General features: G+C 37.9%; 1 protein-coding gene across 5 annotated transcripts in view; it reads left to right on the top strand.

Annotated features, from left to right (window-relative positions):
• The window catches only part of foxn3 (forkhead box N3), a 133,024-nt gene that overhangs the window by 56,215 nt on the left and 53,804 nt on the right, over positions 1-23,005 (top strand). For all 5 annotated transcript variants that reach the window (XM_067455744.1, XM_067455746.1, XM_067455745.1 and 2 more), the window contains one exon: positions 14,299-14,435. In XM_067455744.1, the coding sequence (XP_067311845.1) occupies positions 14,299-14,435 (137 nt within the window). The remainder of the gene's footprint in view (positions 1-14,298; positions 14,436-23,005) is intronic.

Here is a 23,005-nt window from a genome sequence, read left to right as displayed (position 1 = left end):
TAGTTAGCTGCGCTGACATTGTGTGCATGACATTATTACCTGATAGATTGTTGGAAATATTTTCGGGAAGATGAGCATGTCAAGAATAATGAATGCACGCCTCCGCTTGAAGTGACGAGCGATGCACGGTCGCCGTTTGCAGTGCATTAGAACATTGTTTTCATGTCGCATCCGTGCTTCATTATAGAAAGGTATTGTTTGCATACTGTGGTAAATACACACAAATGTAGTGGATTATGGCCAGGGACAAAACTGGCCCGCGCAGTCGTCTCTCCATAGTGTTATAGTTTGCTGGCTTTGCCTCTTCTGTTGGAATTTTCCCACACGTAAATTCTGACCAATCGAAAAGCAGTTTAGGAAATACGCCATGACCGATGAGTGATGAAGATGTTGTCACGTGCCTGCGTTTTGGTTCGTTTCAGCTGATTCGGACCAAAGCAATCAGTGTGGTGTGAAAAGGAACCAAAAAAGCTGAAAAATGCAACAATGTATAATTGTTTGCCCTTGGTCCGGACCAAATGAAATGAACTAGAGATGTGAAAGCACCCTAAGTAAAAATGCATTAAAATGACAGTAAGGACATTCATAATGTTATTTTTAAAAGATTTTTATTTCAAATTCTATTCAGAATTCTGAAGAAAAAAAGTCTTTGTTTTTACCAAAATATTAAGCACCTGTTTTCAAAACCAAATTAGCATATTAAGAATTTCTGAAGGATCATGTGACACTGATGAGTAATGAGGCTGAAATTTTAATAACATTTCACAAAAAATTTCTGAAAATGTTACATATTTTTCTTCCACAAACGCATCGATTTGCTTCAGAAGGCCTTCATTAACCCCCCGGAGCCGTGTGGAGCACGTTATTTGAAGGACAGATGCATTTGTATGGACTTACAAAAAAACCTGCCATTTTAAAGCTTGGATTAGCCAGGACTTCTTAAATATAACTCATATAATGTCATATAACCTAGGATGACTTGAGGGTGAGTAAATCATGGGCTAATTTTCATTTTTGGGTGAACTAACCCTTTAATGCAGTCTTGCTGTATAAGATACGTCTTTGAGAAAGAATGACCAAACTTGGTTAAAAACCTTAAATGGTACTGAACATGTATTGAAATAACAAGCCGTACAATTATTCCAAATTCGTCCTTTGTGTCTCACAACAGAATAAAGGTCAAATAGAACAACATGAGGGTGAGTAAATAATTACAGAAATGTAATTTGCTGGGCATCTATTTGCTCAAGCACAACCTAGCACAATTGGACTACTCCTCGGATCTTGTTGGGACTACCGCTTTTAACAAAACTAACGTGGAACAGATGAAAGGATAATTGCAGCTAATGCTGTCATTTCAGCTGTACAATTGAGCAATTTTAGAGATTGCTTGACTTGTCTGTTAGCCTGTTACCGATATAGCCCCAAGAGTGCTTCATCATTAGGTCTTCTCACCGACAGAGCAGTGTGTCTGAATTTGTGTCTGTCAGGTTGAGAAGTGTTGTTAAATGAGATAATCTGTGTGTTAGAAATCTTTACCATCTGATTATGGAAATCAGCGTCTTTCGTCAATTGTCTGTGCCTTTTGGCAGCGCTTCAGGTGCCTGAGCAGTCCTCATTGATATCTGTGTGTCTGTTTGTCTCCCTTCGCAACTTCTAACAGCTTTTTTTTCTCAACTGAACAAAATATGCACACTAGGGGTGCTTTTTTTCTCCACGTCTACTGGATTTTGATCAAACATATAGCCCAAGACTTTTTGGTGCATATAGCTCATCCTGCAACATTTGTGCTATAAGACTGCAACACTCTTGATATTTGCTTTCGGCAGTGGACGCTGACTGGTCTGCACTTACACAGCCCCAACTGCGATGCACTGTGTGTTCGGACACCTTTCCATCAGAACCAGCATTAAAGATCCCATTCTTCGCGTGTTTTCGAAGCTTTGATTATGTTTACAGTGTGCAATATAACATGAGTTTATGTTTCGCGTGTAAAAAAACAGTATTTTTCACACAATTTACTTATCTGTACAGCGCTGTTTCCTCTGTCCTAAAAACGGCCTGATGATTTCCTTGTTCTATGAAGTCCCTCCTTCAGAAACACGTAACAAGTTCTGATTGGGCCAGTGCTTCCCGTGTTGTGATTGGACAGCAGCTTAGCGCACTTTGCCCAGAAAGGTCCCGCCTCTTACCATAACGGGGAGATGCAAGCGCTGAATGTGCGCTCTTCTCCACGTGGGAGAGCAACAAGACCACACCCCATATTTTGCGTGTTCTTGTGGGCGGAGGGTTAGTCAACAAACGGTTCTAGTGATGCCATTACATCCCTGCACTTCCTGCTGTAGTCCAGACCGGCCGTTCGCTGTAGGCTTTGAAAGGGAACTTCTGTTAAATAAAATATTGCGCTTGGCATTGAACTTTGAGCTTTATAATTTTACAGGTATTATTTATGATCTAACAGCAACATTACACACAAACTAAAGTTTGAAAGATGGAATCGCGAAGAACGGGACCTTTAACTTCTTGAGCAGTTTGAGCTACAGTAGCTCATCTGTTTGTTCGGGTCCCACGGGCCAGCCTTCGCCCCCCACGTGCATCAATGAGCCTTGGCTGCCCATGACCCTCTCGCCGGTTCACCACTGTTCCTTCCTTGGACCACTTTTGATAGATACTGACCACTGCAGACTGTGAACACCCCACAAGAGCTGCAGTTTTGGAGATGCTCTGACCCAGTCATCTAGCCATCACAATTTGGCCATAGTCAAAGTCGCTAAAATCCTTACAATCCTTACATTTTTCCTGCTTCTAACACATTGAATTTGAGGACAAAATGTTCACTCACTAATACATCCCACCCACTAACAAGTGCTGTGATGAAGATAGAATTCATAATTCAGTGTTAATTACTTCACTTTGCCAATGGTCAAAATGTTATGCCTGATCGGTGTATGTATTACATACATGTGCACCGACAATGAGTATTATTTTTATGGGCTTAATCCCTCATAGCTCCAACCTCTTTACAGTCTCACTGACACAGATGTACATTAATGCAGTTTCTGTAATGGGAACCTTTCGATGTAGTTAGCAGGCAAAAGATTGAGTCGCTTAAAAGGTCACTTTGTTTAAAATGTGATGGCATGTGTGAGTCTGTTCACTTCCTGCACAAGGTTGAGTCACTGATTTGATTCCAAAGCTTGGTCTCCTCACGCCTCGCGGCCGTATGCTGCACTCGCGGGGGACACCATATTGCTTGCGTATGATCTCGGCGTGCGGTGGCTGTATCAGAATAAACATGGTGCGTGCACGCCAAGAGCCTCGGTTTGCTCGAGAGCGGGCAATTTTTGTGGGGCTACATCTCAGCGGGGCATGATCTGGCCACCCTTCGTGTTCGGCATACACACTCATAAGATGGTTTGGATGCGCACACACTTTTTTTACACACTTCTACACCCACATACACTCTGTCCTGGGTACTGTTCTGGCACAGACTGCGCTGTGGGAACAGAACTTGTCTCAATTTATCATGTCATCAGCCTTTACTTTTGTATCTGCTGTACTCTGGATGGCTTCAGGCTCTGCAAAGGAATCCTTTTTAATTAGGATTACACGGGTCATTAGCAAACCCACATTTTTTTTCTTTGCTCTTCTCTTCACTTCCTCAGTATTGGGACCAATTTTAGTGTCGAACTAGGTTATTGATCGTGGTTGCCTCAGTGTGGTCGCTTAGTTTTGGCTTTTTTTTTGTGAGTCCTTATTTTGATAGACCAGTGTGCTTGTTTTTTTTCTGGAGAGATTTGACAATGCAGTCTTAAAATGGAAGTTTATTTAAATTGGGTTGATCCGTTGCAAGGATGTATAAGAAAACAGAATAAGAATGAAATATTGAAAGTATAAATAGTATTTGTGTATGTGTGTGTGTGTGTGGGGGGGGGGGGGGGGGCATGCTTTTGTGAAATATGAGGACACAAATGTGCATAATGACATGGGTATGACATAGGTATTACAAGGAGAGGGTTTGTGTGTGTGTGTGCGCGCGTGTGCGCGTTTGTGTGTGCGTGCGCGTGTGTGTGTTTGTGTGTGTATTCTTTATATATAAAGAAAAATGGTAGCCTAAATTATAATATTATTAAAAATAAGATATTTATTAGGAAAAACAATTTCATAAAATAAAACTTAGTTTTATTTATTCGTTGATAGTTGTATTTAAACGGGTGGTAAACACATTCTTTCGAAGGCTTGATTGTGTTTGTGGGGTGCACTGTAAGCTGTGTCAGGGTGTCCGCGGGGTTTTAAAAAGTATTAACAAGTGATAAATCAAAATTGTCAAATTTAAGGCCATTAAAAGTGTTAAATGTGGTCTCAGAGGTATTATTTTTTTCCAAATAAAGTATTATTTTTTCAGACTATCAGGTGTCCTATTCTGGTTGGAATTCTATCTGCGTTCGCGTTAGTTCGTTTAAATATGGGCTTTAGCATATCTGGGCACATAATCAAAGATCTTTCCTCTCCGTCTCAACGTATGTTTGATGCTGACGTCATATTCAGTGGTTGTTCGGCATCATCTCAGAACACTGCACGCTCAACAGAAGTGGCTAGCTTAGGTTTTATTTTAGAATTGCTTCAAGGCATATCTTCAACGACTATCCTCATAAGAGCAAGCTTAAATGATTTATATAAAGTCTAAAATGAACAAAAAGAGTTGTGAGAGAATGAGGCGAGATCCATAGACAGTATATAAACAGTGAGATCCGCGTGTCTGTCTTCTCTTAAAGGGACAGCAGCCAATAAATCTCCTGACAGTAAAGTTAAAGAACAAAGGGAACAGAGAAAATGACTCGCTGCTCTTGACTAAATAACTTTTACAGCTTTAATAAGTATTAACTATTTAATTTATAGTTTATGCAGTGCAGACTGCATATAACTTTGATAACTTTATTACATTTCTGTATATTTCCTAACTGTTAAGACAGGAAGGGCAGGAGTAAACATGACATTTATTATGGGTTTATGTTAGCATTGTTTTAAGTTTACTTAAATTAAAAACTGTTATATTTTTGAAGCCTAATAATAAATGAAAAAAAAAAAAATCAGTAGCTGTATTAATACTGGCCTTCATTCATAAAAAGATGCTATTTAAACAAGTATTTAAAATATACTGTCTTTGTTTTTTCTACATTAATTTGATTAACTGTGAAATTATTATATTAAAAAATATATTACAAATGTACAAAAACATTTCTTTTTTATTGCGATTAATTGCGATTAATCACATAAAAATGTGTGATTAATCTAGTTAAAGTTTTTAATTGATTGACAGCACTAGTTTTTAGTATTTTGTTAAATTCAACAACTTATCACAGTTATAAAAATGTAATATTTGGCTCAGGTTTTGTTGTTGGAAAAAAAAAAAACACTAAATAATTTAATTGCTGAATTACCAATTATTAATTGAAATCAAATGTGTATGCAGTAATGCTTCTCCTTAACCAACCTTTGTGAACGTTGAGATGTATTTTACTGTGTCTGAATGATAACTTATAAAAGATTTCCTCCTGGTGTCAATTCTAAATATATTCTTTTTTGCATGTTATATATGTCAAAATCTGTGTAAATAATAGAAAGGTCGCTGATTAACACTTGCAATTCAGTGTCGTGATGGTTTTAAAAAATATTCTGAAGGTAGTAAAAAAGGTATTAAAAAGTATTAAATTTAACTTAAGGATTGCTGTATATATCCTGTGCTCAGATTGGTTAGCAGACACAGTGTGTTGTGATTCGCTAACCACCTAGTGCACGTTTTTCGGAAACCCTTTACCTTTACCAGTAGTCTGTAAAAACTGCGGATCTATAGTGATCGCTACTGAATGGCACCTTTTAGAACGATTATAGCCAAATATCTGTCACAAGGACTATTAACCCAAAACGAACACTAAACATTTGCTTTACTATAGTAGCCAAATCAAACAGAGAACCATGTTTAGAATGCCTGTAGATAAACAAGCATGTAGATAAACAACACACAAAAGCTCTAATCACAGAATAATTTACACAAATTATAAGTTCACTGTTGAGATTTAAAGCTCCAGTCCGTAACTTTTTGCGCTCTAGTGGTTAAAAAATAAAACTGCATGCGTCTTGCGGAAGAGCATTACAGCCGGAGCTACTTCTCTCTGTTTATATCTATGGCGGATCACGCAGGGACTGTGCTCCTCCGCAGCGGTACCTACCAGTCTGGCCTGAAATAGTCCCAATATAATTACTTATTATAAGTGTACCATAATGATTCAGGGTAAGACAAAAACACGGTTTGGAAAATGGATTCATGTTGTATATTCTCATTATATAATTTTTGTAAATCTTGAACACAAAAAAAGTTATGGACAGCAGCTTTAAAAAAAGTTTGTAACGTGTTTGTCGGATAACGTTAAGTATTAATGAACATTTAACAAACTGGTTTGCAGAGCCAAACAGTGTTGTCATTTGTTTTCTTCCTTGCTACAATGTACAATTAACAATACAAACTATTACAGGAAAACACAGAAAAATAAATTATATTCACAGGTTTAGGCCCGTAAACAGCTTCTGTTTTTAAAATTGGAACTACTCCATCTTTCAGGACAAGTCGTTGTGCGAATCCTGCATTGAACTCGTGACGTTGCACTTGAACTTTGAACTTTTTGAAACTCCCCCGTCCCTAGGAAGACTGAACAAAGTGGACCTGCAATCTGGATGAAAATAACAGTGTTTCGTCAGCATTGCGCAACGCTCCAGCCGACTAACTATACCACAACAACTCTTCTCCACTGCAATAATGTCCTTGCCCCCCTTATTTAATATTCTTGGAGGAGGGGTTTATGTAAATATTGGTGTTAGTGATGTCAGCAACCCTGGAGGAATGTCTGTAGTCCCTACCAGCCATTTGCTGTAGTCCTTAGATATTTCTTTAAAAGCAAATATCTCCCTTTGCTTTAAACTTTGAACGTTGTAACTTTGCAGATGTTGTTTATGCTCAAACAGCAACATTACACACTAGCTAAAGTTAGAAAAGTGAAATTGTGTTTTACCACCCGTTTAAAAATTTGTCAAAATTCCCGATCATTCCTAGATGCATAATTCCGGTGTTGTAAATTCATAAAAATATCAATGTTCTAATTGGATACCCCCCCCCCCCCCCATCCCCCTTTACACACACACACACATAAACAGGCTCACACACACACACACACACACACACACACACACACACACACACACACACACACACACACACACACACACACACAGAGCACACACCCACAGAGAGCACACACACAGAGCATAGCCCAGCCCCCCAAAAAGTGGCTGTTTGGATTTAAATTTGCAAATGCTTGAGAGTCTATAATTGGATCATTATTGCAGTGATTATTATGTTTCTAGCATGTTATATGTTTGGCAACAGTTCTTCTAACCCTCATTGCTGGAGTCTAGTTTTTAATTTTTTTAAAAACCATGTAGGAAGACACATCATGGCCATATTCCTGGATGACAATGTCAAGATTCATCAGGCTTAAATTATGAGAAATGTCATTATAAGATCTTGACCAAAAATTGATGCACCTATTGATGGAAATAATATCACAACATGTATTTCCATCAAGAGGTGCATCAATTTTTGGTCATCTCTTTATTGACAATGCAAGAGTCAAGCACTCTGTCAAGTCTCCTCCAGCACATCCCAAAGACTTTCAGTGAATTTAAGGTCTGGACTCTAAGACTAAGTCTGGACTAAGTCTGGCCACTAATATGGCTATAATGTGTATTCCAACCTAGCTGTTTAAGAAATTAAAAGCTACACACTCCGTCAATTAGGGTTAGAAGTTGCCAGACATATAACATGCTAAAAAACATAATAATGTAATAATGTAATAGATCATTACTGCAGTGACATGGAATATTTATGCTAAAAAGGTTAAAAAAAATTGCGTTTGGAGTCTACTCCAAATAATCTTTTATGCTAAAAAGGTTCTATAATGACAAGAAAAAACCCTTTTGGCACTTAAAAAGGGTTCTATATAGAACCTTTTAGGGGCTCCGAATACATAACGCCAAAGGTTAACGCCAGCACCTTTTAAGGTTCTATATATAACCTTTGCTTCTTAGAGTGTATCCACAGCAGTAATGATCCAATCAAAAACTCTTAAGCATTTGCCTATTTAGATCCAACCAGGAGTTCATGTTGATTGTTGAGGTGTGGTGTGTTGTTCTGAGACATTGCCAATTTGCCATGGTCCATCTTCCTGCTCACCTCAGCTCTAAGAATGAGTTGAACACCCTTAAAAATTTGAAAGAAAAGAGTTGGATGGAGGTGATGTGTTGGACTGATCTCAGTAAATAGATCCAACAACGGCCAAGCTTCCCCCTCCTCCCCAAACGCCCTCATTATGAATGACCTTTCATGCCCTTCCTAATGCACTGAGAGCCTCTGAAGGTGAGTAGAGTCATCGGTCCCTTAAAGCTTCGCTGCAGAACTGCACAATATAGACCCGCTTTAAAAATGCCATTGTGTGCGGAATTCAGCCAATATGAACGAGGTCATCGTGTCTCTACCAATCACAAAGCAAGCTCACTGATACTCTGTTCCTTTACGTGATTTAAGCCGCAGAGCCTCAGAGGAGATGACGACTCTGGGGCCGCAGCCATTAGCAGCTGATGACTGCTGGGGTTTGGAGACCAAAGCAATGATGTCCTTTTGGACACCTTGATTTATCCATGTTTCAGCACGGTCGATGTCTGCATTTATATAGATCACCTTACCAAGAGAGCATTAACACGCTCAATTTAGGAAGTCAGCACACTGGTGTTGAAGTGATTTTTTTTTCAACTTTAAATATATTTTAATTTCATAAATAGAAGTATTTTTGTCTAGCACAATCTAGTTTCTCCTCCCTGTTTTATCTTTACTTTCACAGTAAAGAATAGTAATAAACTGTATTTTCTGAAGTAAATGTTCGTCAGAATGCTAGGGTTGATCTGGGTGGTAAATAATTACAGGTATAATGTAAAAGAGCCAATGCTAAAGTCCTCCCCAAATAGCCTTGGGTCCCTCAATCAATGTCAAGTGTTTTTTTTTTTTTTTTTTTTTTTTTGGCAATTAGGCAAAAACCTTTGACCGGTAAATGGTCAATATTAAATTCTACAATTCTGTGTAAATTAATTAAAAATAAAGGACTAAACATTAAAATTAATCGTTTGGTATGTTACACTTAATATAATTAATTATTCAACATAAATATGGAAGGGTTATTTAATTACATTTCTGAGTTTCTATTAATAGACATGCGTAAATCTTAAAAAAGGCTTAATTATTTTTCAGTGTATAAGTGAATTTAGGGATGAAAACATAAGGTAGAGTATGACAATTTATATCCATTTCAGATTATCAGATTGTTAGATTATACTTTTTTTAAAGATCAACTTTAAGTGAGCATTAGATGATGGCAAAGATATACATCCAATATAAACATCCAAAATATATTTAATAACATTATTATGTGACAGTGTTATATGTGACCCTCGACCACAAAACCAGCCATAAGTTGCACAGGTATTTGTGGCAATAGCTAGCAATACATTGTATGGGTCAAAATTATCGATTTTTCTTTTATGCCAAAAATCATTAGGATATTAAGTAAAGATCATGCTCCATGAAGATATTTTAATTGTAAATGTGTAAATTTTCTACCGTAAATATATGAAAATGTATTAGTAGTACTGTAATAGTAATATGCCATTGCTTAGGAATTCATTTCGACAACTGTAAAAAATTATTATTTTTTTTATTTTTTATTTTTTGCACCCTCAGATTCCAGATTTTTAAATAGTTGGATATCAACTATTAGTATAGTATAAATATCTTGGCCAGTGTTGTCCTATCCTAACAAACCATTCATCAATGGAAAGTGTATTTATACAGCTTTCAGATGATGTATAAATCTCAATTTTAAAAAAAAAAGTACCCTTATGACTGGTTTGTGGTCCAGGGTCACATATTATACATCGGTTTTAAATAGGGCTATTATTGTTTACTACAAATAAACCAACATTTTTAAAATCAAAATAAATATAAAATAAAACAGAAATATTAGATTAACAACTATTAACTTAAAGGGGCCGAATAATTTTGCACGCCCAATTTTTAAGTTTTTGATTTGTTAAAAAAGTTTGAAATATCCAATACATTTCGTTCCACTTCATGATTGTGTCCCACTTGTTGTTGATTCTTCACAAAAAAAATTACAGTTTTATATCTTTATGTTTGAAGCCTGAAATGTGGCAAAAGGTCGCAAAGTTTAAGGGGGCCGAATACTTTCGCAAGGCACTGTAAATTCTAGCCTAAATGTAAAAGTTATAGCTTAAAAAGTAACAGCACAATTTCCTCCATATATCAATCTATATGATTTGAGTTGTCACACGTCTGTAGCTCAAACATATCTTTGAGTTGAGCGCTACATTTAAAGATTTGTTTAAATCTGAGCAGTCGAGAAGTTGGAAGTAAAAAAAAAAAAACATTGTAAAATGAAGTTTTTCATAACATGAAATAGTTGACTGTTATCTCATAACGAGGGTTCCGAAAGCTGGCTTTGGGTTTGGTATTTCCTCACAGTTCCTTTTTCACACATTTAAAGTTGTGAGCATGAAAGGGGGACTCTGGACAGTCGGGTCGAGGGGAGGGGGCTGCTTCATAATAGCAGGTCTTTCGTCTTGCTCGGGAACTGATAGGATTAACTTTACTTCTTAAAATGGAATATAGCATCTTCAGAGGCCTGTGCTTCTTAGGAAGAATGAAAGATCTCTCTGCCAAGACTATCAAACAGTCTTTATATACTCCACCATTGCCTGTTGCCTAGGAGACCAGTGTAATCCAAGTGCTTTTCCCCCCTTTTCCCTGGCTCTCTTCTCCCTTTTTCACCCCCCCTCTCTCTGATTGGAGACTCTACTGGCTGGTGCCATTGAGCTGGCCTTCAGACGGACACAGCAGCTGTCAGGAGATGGAGATAAATCTGAGGCAAAGTGCTCTGAAACCTATTGATTTCTCCTGATTACAGAACATTTGGAAAGATAGACCAGTGCAGCCTCTTCTCCACGGCGCGCGTATGAATAATCTGACACGTGGAGGATCACATATCACACCCTGTAAAGTTGGATGTGTCCCTGTTGGAAGCTTTTTTGTGCCTACTACACATCTAGTACATTGAGATCATAATCACAGCATATTTAGGCAGATAACTAAAATTTTGAGAGGTTCAACTTTAGCTTATCAATACATATTTTTTTCACACTCTTGAAACGGTCATAATTTCATGTTCTTGTGAGAAGCTGACTTTAGTCCGTTCTACAGTAGCAGATTTTCCTGCTGGGCTGGTGCCCTGCGATTTATGATGCCATGGTAATTAGAATTGATTGTCTTTGTTTAATCTCACCCAAGAGACAAAGATGCCAATACACTCAGCTTTTTCAGTTGTTTTAGCATTTTGGTAATGTTAGGTAAGGTACATTTTCTTAAGCACATTATTTTTAGCAATTATAATTATAATATTAGTAGTAGTAGTATTTTTGTGGTTTCTATTTTTTCTGTGCTCAAAGAATAATAATAATAATTTTATATTGTTTCTTTGCCAGTTGCTATATATTTCCCCTTCCTTCATCCTTTTTTATCGCCTCCATCCTGTTCATTTCTTTTTACTCCCCTATTTTTCATTTCCATCAGAGCATCTACTGGACAGACCATTTAAGGATTGAATTTCATGGTGCAATTTATCTTTGTGGTTGGTCCAGGTAAGGTTTAAAACACGCTGATGGAAAGTTGACAGCTTAATTAGGTGGAGAATGTCAGTTTGTGCTAAGAATAAATGCATTCACTGCTTTCAGAAGAAAATGGAATTTTTGATAGGAAAAAAAAAGAACTTTCCCTCTAGAAAATATTACATGACAATACATTTCGCCATATGCCTACTGTCCAGGTATTTATTAATAATGATTAATTAATTATATGTCAATATTAGTCAGTCAGTGTACTTAGCATGGATTAAACAAAACAAACTATTAGAAATATTTTATTGTATTAATATATTAACATACTGTATATTTATTATTATCCTATATATATTTATATATATATATATATATATATATATATACTTTTTTTTTTTTTTTTTTTTTTTTTTTTTTTGCTTGTGTATCTTAGGTTTTACTGGCCAAGCTTTTAAACATCCAGACATGAGTGTAAATTAATAGTGAGTCCAATAAATGCTGTGTTTATTTTGTTTGCTAAAACACTCCAAGGGTTTGAATTGTTTGACTTGTGCTGGTACAAATCTTTCCACTGAAGCCAAATACTGTGGGTAAAGAGCCGAGCACTTGCTTTGGGCTTTGCTGCAATCAATAGAGTGTGTTATCGTTTCTTAGCCCTCGTCGGGGGAATCTAGTATTCACAAGGAATAAATCTCACAGCAGCTTTTTGCTAAAGATATTTTGGCCCAATCAAAATACACCCAATTAACTCAGTGATGAACAGCGGTCAGTGGGGATTGACTTTAGTTAACGTAAACTAAACTGTAAAAGCAACGTCCAGTTTGTTGGTTACGCAAAGTTTGGATACGTGACAGCGTGGTCCTGGACAGTGTGTGTGTTACCCCAGGGCAAACAGTATGACTCTATGTCAGTTATCTGAAGGTCATTACTATTGATTCATTGGGAACACACAGTCCGTCTAACAAAACAGCACATGCTGTCCATCACTTGTGGTGCCTGAGCGAAAGGCAATGTCTTTACACTTTACAAAAGCTCTCTGATAGTCTATACTTTGTTCTGTCGCCGTGGTTTGCTTATTGGGTAAATCTCTGACAGTATAGGGATAGCTTGAACTGAAAAAAGGGGCTTAGTTACATGACACTGATTGTAGTCCGGACTAATGAGCTCTAGTAATTTTCCCCTGATATCACTTTCAAAGTGACATTTTGCTGTTTCCTCGTTTTCAGCGGGATCTGTCAGGAGATCTAATTTATATACTAGGAGCGTTCGCTCACTGTGCTGTTTTTTTTAAAATGCTGAGTTTGTCTAAGTGGTCTGTAGCATCTGTACTAGCTGTAGTTTGCACTTTTGTATGCATTTTTCTGCCCATTTCACTAATGAACTGGAGAATCTGGAGGTCAAGGTAATGCAGGTGGTCAGGTTCTCATTTCTTCCCTTACTGTACTGGACCAAACCAAACAAACTCAGCCTTATCTAGCAGCCAGAGCAAACCTTTAACCCAGAAATTCACTGAATAAACATTTTGCTTTACCATAGAATATGTGTATTTGTATGCAAAGTAATTTGCAGCAACAACAAAGTGTTAACACACCTTCATATTCCTCTTGCTTCACACAAATAAAACTGAGATAATTGATTCCAATAGATTTTGGTGTTAGCAAAATTTGTTGTAAACAATGCTGACAAATACTGTAATATTTATGTTTAATATTAAATATTTGTAATATTAACATTTAGTAAATGATACATTTATTACATATGTAATTCATATATTTTAAATCTGTTAAAATATTTATAAAATATTTTAATATATATATATATATATATATATATATATATATATATATATATATATATATATATATATATATATATATATATATATATATATATATATATATAATACTATATTTTAGAACAGTATTACAGTATTGACATTTCTGTCCATCATGTTGGATTATTTTTTTTCCCCAGTGAGCTCACCACAATGCATTCTGGGATTCCATAATCCGCAAAGGATACATGAAGTGATGCTGCTTTAGAATTTGACCACAGCACACTTTTGATGCCTAAAATGCTGCTAGGTTTTGAAAGCTTAAGACAGACCCTTTTTCAAGAGGAAGAAAAAAGTAAAAAAAAAAAAAAAAAAATCTATTCCTATATTTGTATGCTCAGCTATTGAATATTTCTGATTTAATTCTTTACCTGGTGATCTGATATTTCAGATGTAAATTAACATAAAGGGATGTACAGGACAGTAACTGATGTCCATGGATGTTTCCTACATTGAAACCCACACACTAGAATAACTGGCCTGAGCAAAAAGGTGAGCGTAAAAGTAACCAAACACCACTTTCTACTACAAGACGATGATAGCTGAAAACCTCTGACCAGTTCTGGCAGGTGCTCTTATCTGTATTGTTGTCTTTTTGACACGTTTAGCTGCGTTTTCTTTTTCTGTCCTGACTTAATATGTCTGTCTGTATTTCTCTTCCTCCTCCACAGAGTATCGGGAAGGGCTCCCTGTGGTGCATAGACCCAGAATACAGACAGAATCTCATCCAGGCGCTGAAGAAGACACCTTATCATCCGTATTCCCAGGTGTTTACCACGCCTCCCACCTCTCCTCAGGCATATCAAAGGTAGGCAACCGGCCCACTAGACGCATCGATCTTTAAACCTCCCTCCCTCCCTCTCTGTGTTGTGCGCTTGTCTCTGTTGGTATCGGTTCACAGTGTAACCCACGGGCGGCGTGTTGAGAAGAGCTGTGAGATGGAGACCCGGCTTTGGGTTCCGAGCAGCTCCCTCACCGCTCCCTTTCATTTTGGTCCAGCTAACAGGTCGGCATACTCCCAGCCATTCGTCTGTGCAGGACAAAATAATTGCTTTACTGTAAAACCCGAACTGGCATATCATCCTTAAAGGATATGGAACAAATGGCTGCCCATTTGTTTCATATCCTTCGTTAAGGTTGATAGCTCAAGCTCAGTGGCTAGAAAGGGGAAATGGAGATGGATGTTTTTAAAGAGATTGGATTAAACCGGACAGCTCTAGTAAGAGAGAGAGATCGGCTGGGGGTGGGTTTCAGGTGTTGCTCAAGCATGGCGAGATGATTAAGGAAAGAGGCGGAGAAGGGAGCTGCGCTCAGATGTTTTCGGATAGGGTTTGTCACGACAGCCTGCGTTTCTCAGTTCAGCAGTATGTGCATGCTGCAAGCACATTGCTGCCTCATCAAGGCAAAAATCTCACAGCTCGACAAACAAATGCTGAATAAGGCTATTTCTTTTTTCTTAAAAAAAGAGACTTTTACCCCCAAAAATGTGTGCAGTAGGTGAAACTGCACTGTTTGCCAAACTGCGCCACAGAAAATCTTCACATACCTGATAAGAAGCTCTTTGATAGGAATGACATTTGGCGCCACTTAATTTCTAACGTTTCTGTTTACACCTTGGGCTTGAAAGATTTTTCAAAACTTTTGCACATGGTCAATTAGACCTCCAATGAATAACCACTCACAATCAAGTTTAACCAGGTGCTGTCTGCATTTTGTTGCGCTGATCCAGAGATGACAAAGATGAAGGCAGGTTACAAGAATAGCAGGATTTATTTAACAAGAAGCTCCAACAACACAAAACTGTGCTGTTCACAAATAACAACCGACAATGAACCGCTGCAGCAGGGGGGTTTCATGACCCTTTAAGGCCTAATCCACACGTACACGGGTATTTTTTTTAGGAGTTAAAAATACCCCCCCCTGAAAAAAACCCCAATTTGAATCCACATAAAAACGCTGAAAACCAACAGGTGGCAATATATCCGTAACTGTAAAGCCATGTTGTCCAATCTATAGCCTGGAAAAAAGTCTTATTTTCGGTTTCGGTTTTGACGGAACAAACCAAAATTTCCGGTTTCACTGTCCACACAAAAACACTGTTGTTGTTTTCGAGTTTCTAAAAATCTTCACCCTGGCACAAATTTTCTAAAAAGTTTGGTTTCAGTGACCGGATACTGCGTTTGCGTGTGGACAAATGGCCGAACCGCATAGAAAAATCGGTATTTTCTTGCTCCTTTGAGTACATGTTCAATCCCGATATCAGTTTTGTTATATGTTTTGGCATTGAAAAGTTTAAACAAATGATATTTAATTTTGTACATTATATTTCGTCAAGCTGGATTGTTAGCTAACAAATATTTGTAATATATTTTGGCCAGAAAAAAAAGTTTTGCCATATGTGTATATATTAGCCTGGATGTCAGCCGGAATCACATAACTGAGGTCGCTTCAACCCATGAGCATGGAAAAGAAGCCGCGGGAAAACCGCAGACTTGGCAACACAGTGCAGTTGAGTTCTGTTGACATTACTCTGATTGGTTGTAGGTCTATCCAATTGAGGTCTTTCCTGGTTCGGTTGAAACACGCCTCATAATCACAGCCCAATGGAGCAGTTTCAGACTCATATTCTGACTAGAATTGAGTATGATGACCACGTCAGGCTAGGTATATATAGATATTTTCAGCATTTCAGCACTTAGAACCAGCCTCAAAAAAGGGAATCATGCTGTGCAAATATAATTTTTTGTATACAATTTTGTAAATATAATTGTTTGTGCCGTTACCTGATTTGCATAATTCCTCTGGTGAATTTAGGTGGTAAAACAGCGCAGACAGCCTGTGCAAATAAATGACGATTTTTTTCAGTGGGCGCAGTTTATTCTCAGCAAATTCCCCTTCTGTATTGAGTGTTTCACTGATAATGTTGTGTGGGAACATCACTAGGCTGGTTATTAGCACCAGGTGTTCAAAGACTCAGGTCCTGTGGGATGAGGAGATCACAGAGGACGGTCCCTATAGTCTACACCTCTTCAAAACAACAGCCTGCAACAACCTCTAAATACTATTTTCGAAGATACACTATTAAAAATAAACTTTCCAATTAGAGCCAGAAAAGGTTTTACAGACTAATGCCATAAGATAACCTTTTTACGGTCCACAAAGACGTTTTAAATCTCTAGATTTTTGTAAGTGCTGCTTTAAAGATCCCAGGAGAGTTTTACGTTTTCATATACAGATGATACCGATACACAGAACTGAACCTCATAATGTACCATTAGGAACTTTTTTAATCTTCAAAGAGCCGTGTGGCCAACTCAAGAATATGATAAATGTGATGCGCTGTTTACTTGCATTCTAAATTCGAGGTGAGTCTTTCAGCGAATGCATTTTTAGCAAATCAGTTACTCTTATTGACTGAACTTTAGCTTATCAACTTACCTATTCATAAGTTGCTGAGGTTTATAATGCGTCCATTTCAGATTGTTCTGAAGGCCGTGTTGTAAGATATGTGTGTGTGTGTAAGGTAGCAAGGATAGCACTGTAGTGTTAGGCACACACAGGCTTTGCTTCCTCTCTCTCGCAGGCCAGATGGTGAATCTGCGTGTAGCAGTGTGTAATAAAGTGTTTATCTGGCCACTGCGGCTCCCAGGAAGCCGAATGAAGCTTTTTATAGCATTCCTAAGGTTCACACGAATCAGCTGAGTCATAGACTGACACACTCCTCTTTTCTGCTCATTTTTTTTTAACGCAGCACTCTTTCATCTTTGCTGTTTTTGTAAGCACGGCAATACCGTAGATTATTGGATCCTGTGAGTAGTAAGCTGCAGGCTACAGCTCTTTTTTCATCCGCATGTTGGGTCAGGTAGACAGATGGGACGAATGCTTGGTCTGGTGATGTCATCAATACCTGTAGATGAGTATGTGCGTGGTGGGACTGAGACGGAAAAACCTTATTTTAAAATTTAACTCAAAATATATTTTAAGACTGAAAATGTATTTTCTTGCTCCTTTAAGTACAAGATTAATCCAGATATCCGTTTTTTAATATGTTTTGGCATCGGAAAGTTTGAACAAAATATATATATTTTTTTTTTTTTGCGTGATATTTCTTTAAGGCATCCTGTCTACATGTTGGTCAGGTAGACAGATGGGATAAATGCATGGCTTTTGTGATGTCATCAATACCTGTAGATGGGTATGTGTGTGGAGTGGAACTGAGGCGGACAAACCTTAAAGTTGCACTATGTAATTTTTCCGTCTGCTAGAGGGCGCCTATTCAAAACAAAGGCGTAGTTTGATGACGCCAAGTTTGAGCTCAGAATCTTGGGACATGTGGTGTTCACCTCACAGCTGGTGGAAAAAGAATCGGGTAGAAATCATGTTCATGGATTAACTTTACTGTAGTATGAAGAAGGGCAAGACAGAGTGTTGAGGGAGCTGAGCAAGGCCGCTGGAGCGATTGTTGCCGAACACATGGCTCACGAGCAACGGGACTTTTGTTATGACGGGACACAGTCATTACATTTAAGTGTGTTTAATGTTATGGATGTTATGACGTTACTCTATGCGTTCATGAGTGGCTGCTGTGATACTTGTTGCACACTGCTAAGAGTAGAGCATTTCTGCAAAATAAAACTGAGGGTAACCCACATATGACACAATTGACAGGCGACTCCCTCAAACGTCCCGGCTCCTTGGTTAAAATAGCAGTTTTCTCACAATTTACAAATAGTTGGAAACATTTGGGATATTGTAAGAATTCAACTTAACAAAATATATAACACTGGACTAGTGGTTTTTGGATATTTTTCTGAAAAAAATACTACGTAGTGCACCTTTAATTTAGAATTTTTGGACATTATTGTTAAGTTCACAACCCAAAGCTTCTGTTCACTTTTAATTGAATTTGATTTGAATCAAGCAGCAAACATGATTCAGTATTGTAATTCAAATTTTAATGCAAGGAGAATTAAAGTTAAATGAATTATATATTTAGAAATATATATGTCTGTATATAGTATTTCCATATAACTTTTTTAAAGAATTCATGGTTTTATTCAACAAGGATGCATTGAATTGATCAAAAGTCACAGTAAAGACTTTTACACTGTTAGAAAAAAAAGTGTTCTTTTCAACTTTCCACTCATCAAATAATCCTGGGGAAAAAAACTGTTTCCACAATAATATTAAGCTTTTTCATTTATCAGCAAATCAGCATGTTAGAATAAAATATAAATAAACACAATATTTTAAAATGGAAAAAAAGTTATTTTAAATTGTAATATTTTACAACATTAGTGTTTATTATTCACAATTATGGAAGCTTGTTTCTGTCACTAAATACAAATTTAAAAAAGGTAAGGGTGACTTTTTATCTTACAATTTAGACTTATTTTCTCAGAATTGTATGATATAGAGTTTTTACTCTCACAATTACAAGTCAAAACCGTGAGATAAAGAAAATCTCAGTTGTACTTTTCATAACTGTACTGTATTTTTTATCAAATAAATTCAGCCTCGGTGAGCATAAGAGACTTCTTTAAAAAAAAAAAATCTAACCAACCTGAACATTTTCTGACCAAAATGTAGTGTACAATAACTGTATCTGGCTATAAAGTCAGCAAATTGAAAGTTTCGAAAAGGTTTAAAAAGCCTCAAATTTGGAACATTTGTAGGTCTTATGGAAATATAGTTCATCATTTTGAATAAATTAACTTTTTGTGGATCAGGATGAAAGAACAGTTTTTTTTTTCAGAAATGAATCAGAAATGCAAAACATAGAATACTTAAAGATACAGTATCAAAAACATTTACGTCGCTGCCATGGCTGGTTTGGACAGAAACTGCAAGAAATTCCATATTTTTATTCCCTGACATGTTGTTGTGTTGTGCATGATTAAGACATGGTTTAAAGGTCAGAAAGAGGATGGAAAATTACTGTTTTGGTGCCTTTACGAAAATTATAGCTAGACTTGAGCAAAAAATAAATAAATGGATGTTTCCCCTTTAAGAGACTGTGTAATGTGGGCTCAGGTAGATGAACATTCCTCAACATACTCAGAGAGTTTGAGAGACACAACGAGAGCGCTGGAGGAACAGCTGGGCCTCGGAGTTCACCAATGCATGTTTGCCCTTGCGAGGTTATTAGCGTGATGGTCGCCATAGCAACAGGAACGCCTCCATGGTAACACAGAGCTGAGACAGGTGCAGTTGCATCACAGGGCTATTTGTTGCCTGGCAAAAGGACAGGCCATTAGCGCTCGAGAAATACACTATCGCCCTGGAAACACGCAACTCTCCATGGCAACCGCAGATGGCTTGGAGCCTATTTTAGGGTTTTCTATACCTGCATTTGTCTGTCTTCATAAAAATTCGGGGATGCGTGAATTATTGGAGATGACAACTGGAGGTCCAGTTGCTTTAGGAGATTAATTTTAAATGGGACTGTGAATCTGAAGATGCCCTGAAAGAAAGCAAGGGAGAAAAAAAAGAAAAACGCTAAATGGACCGAGACTGACATAGTTCTCATTTTTAATAGTTGTCATTTCAGCCCGTGGGTAAAAACGCATTACTAAGAAAACAAATTCAATACAAGCTCATGAAAAGCCCCAGTCCGGTATTGTCTTGTTTAGCTTCTTTCTCTACCAGACTTCCAGGCTTGTTTGCGTGCCTCTCTGCACCCACCCTCCCTGCCTTCAAGTCTTCTCAGTAACACTAAATGACAAGATCGCCCACTTTTCCACGCTTACTCTAATGGCTGGTGCCGTGTAAATGATGGGGCTTCTGTATCTGGCAGAAACTCTTAGTGTGTCCTAGGAGCTCCTCCATCTATAAAGTTCAGAGATATATTAGCTTTTCAGCAGCCCAGACTGATGAACCTTCCAATGGAACATGTCACATGTCTCTTTGATTAACGTAGTTCCGAAAAGAACATGCTTTGTGGAGAGGAGGTTTGGGGGCGGTTGAGGCATTTTGAGGGTTTTGTGCTTATGGCATGAGTGAGTGAGGATTTCTTTAATTCATTTAGCATGCACAAACATCTTATTAAGCTCCTTTTAACTTTCTTTTTTAGGTGATTTAGAGAAAGGTTGTGGAAGATTGTGGCTTTTTTGGGTGGTGGTAAGCAGTCATTGGAAGCGCGTCTGTGGAGATTTATTGTCTTTGAGGTATTTTTGTTCTTTTAGAGGTTTGTCAACAGCCTGCCTTTTTCCTGTTAAAAGTCTGTGGAAAATATTTTGTCTGGTTCCATGAGCTGTGTTTTTCTGAGCTCTAAAACCACTTCCCTCCAGCTCTGATTTAGTTGTTTGTACAGATGAATCTTAGCCTGACAAGCCAGACCCACATCAAGATGTTTGGTCTGGAAACTCACCACTGACAGGGCTCAATCTGAGGGGCGGGATAAACGGTTGTCTTTCAAACTCCCTCTGTACGCGATAGGATAGCGCTACCACCAACCAGAGCAACGAAGGTGAAGTGGAACTGATAGATTAAACTTTCGCCGTATCCGGTCGGCAAAACTCCGAACACGTGTCGGCCGTCATTATGTTAAGCCCCGCCCACCAACTCTATACATGATGTGATTGGCCCGACCAGAGTTTGGCTTTTACAGCTCAGACGTGTACTGAGATTTTCTAGACGACACTCGTGGCAGATTATATTTGCTGCCGCTAGCGTGCGTCTAGATTTCTAGGCTAGATGAATCTCTTATTTTAAATGAACTTTCTTTGAGTTTCACTCTTAAAAATAAATTTTTCTGTTATAAAGAAGCCTTTGTGCAATGGAAAGGATCCATGGGTGTTAGGTTCTTCATGGAAACATTGATGCCATTATGTTTAAGAGTATACAGTATATGGGCAGATCATGCTTATATTATGCAGTGTGTTCTATACTAAGGATGGGCATTTTTGTCAATTTTTCATTTCGATCATCAATAGGTCTCAAAAACGAGTAATCGATTAACCATGGGCAGGGTTTGTGTGGGGGCGGGGCGTCTCCGTCATGGAGATATGAAACTATTTTAAGACTGTTAAGAAAATGTATGCTGACAAAAACATGAGATGTCTATGCAACTATGAACATATGAACGTAAAAAAAATAACTGCTAGATTATGATGCATAAATGTCTTTGAGAAAGAAACTAAATAACCGTATCAAATAATCCAGTCAATGATATCGGGCATTGTATTTGAGCTGGAACTGTGAATACACCACCCCGCAGAGCTTTGCTAGCGGATTAATAAACTCAGTCAAACGCATCCTATATGAGATTAATCAGATATATGCTTATTACAATTTACATCTGCCCAAAAGGACGCAAATGCGCACGTGAACTTGGCCATGCTAGTGTTTTACAGGCTTGAAAATTAAACTCATTTTGAATGCGCTCTTCCCTTAACAACAACGCTAATACACGGGCAACGAAAATGGAGATAATTTACTACACTATAATCGTGTTCTTATTATATGTCTATGTAGCCTACTGAAAGATTGATTTAACAGCTGATACACGGGAAACTAAAGCACAGAGAATTATATGACAATCATGTTCTCATTGTAATGCTTTAGTTTTACTTTATTTTGCGGTCTGGAAGGCGTGCTGTCTAATGCTAACCAATCAGACCTCAGTTACAGTCTAAAATGCAACAATAACCAATACGAGAAATATACAAATATATTTTTTAAAGTCAGGGCAATCATCGTTATTATGATCAATTTTTCACACAATTTACTTATCTGTACAGCGCTGTTTCCTCTGTCCTAAAAACGGCCTGATGATTTCCTTGTTCTATGAAGTCCCTCCTTCAGAAACACGTAACGAGTTCTGATTGGGCCAGCGCTTCCCGTGTTGTGATTGGACACCAGCTTAGCGCACTTTGCCTGGAAAGGTCCCGCCTCTTACCATAACGGGGAGATGCAAGCGCTCAATGTGCGCTCTTCTCCACGTGGGAGAGCAACAAGACCACGCCCCATATTTTGCGTGTTCTTGTGGGCGGAGGGTTAGTCAACAAACGGTTCTAGTGACGTCATTACATCCCTGCACTTCCTGCTGTAGTCCAGACCGGCCGTTCGCTGTAGGCTTTGAAAGGGAACTTCTGTTAAATAAAATATCTCACTTGGCATTGAACTTTGAGCTTTATAATTTTACAAGTATTATTTATGTACTTACATTACACACTAACTAAAAGTTTGAAAGATGGAATCGCAAAGAACGGGACCTTTAAGGAATTCTTCCGCTTTTAGGAAATCAAAATCTGAATTCTGCTCTGAAATTTCTTCCCCTAATTGTGTGCCATGTTCACAACCCTCTGGCCCTGAAAAAGCCTCCATTGTGAGCCGTGAGCCCGGGCCAGAGCAGCTTCAGATTTCACAGGAACAAAA

Source organism: Pseudorasbora parva, chromosome 10 (genome assembly GCF_024679245.1).
Source record: "Pseudorasbora parva isolate DD20220531a chromosome 10, ASM2467924v1, whole genome shotgun sequence".
NCBI classification, from domain to species: domain Eukaryota; kingdom Metazoa; phylum Chordata; class Actinopteri; order Cypriniformes; family Gobionidae; genus Pseudorasbora; species Pseudorasbora parva.
This window is presented reverse-complemented; position numbering and strand designations above follow the sequence as displayed.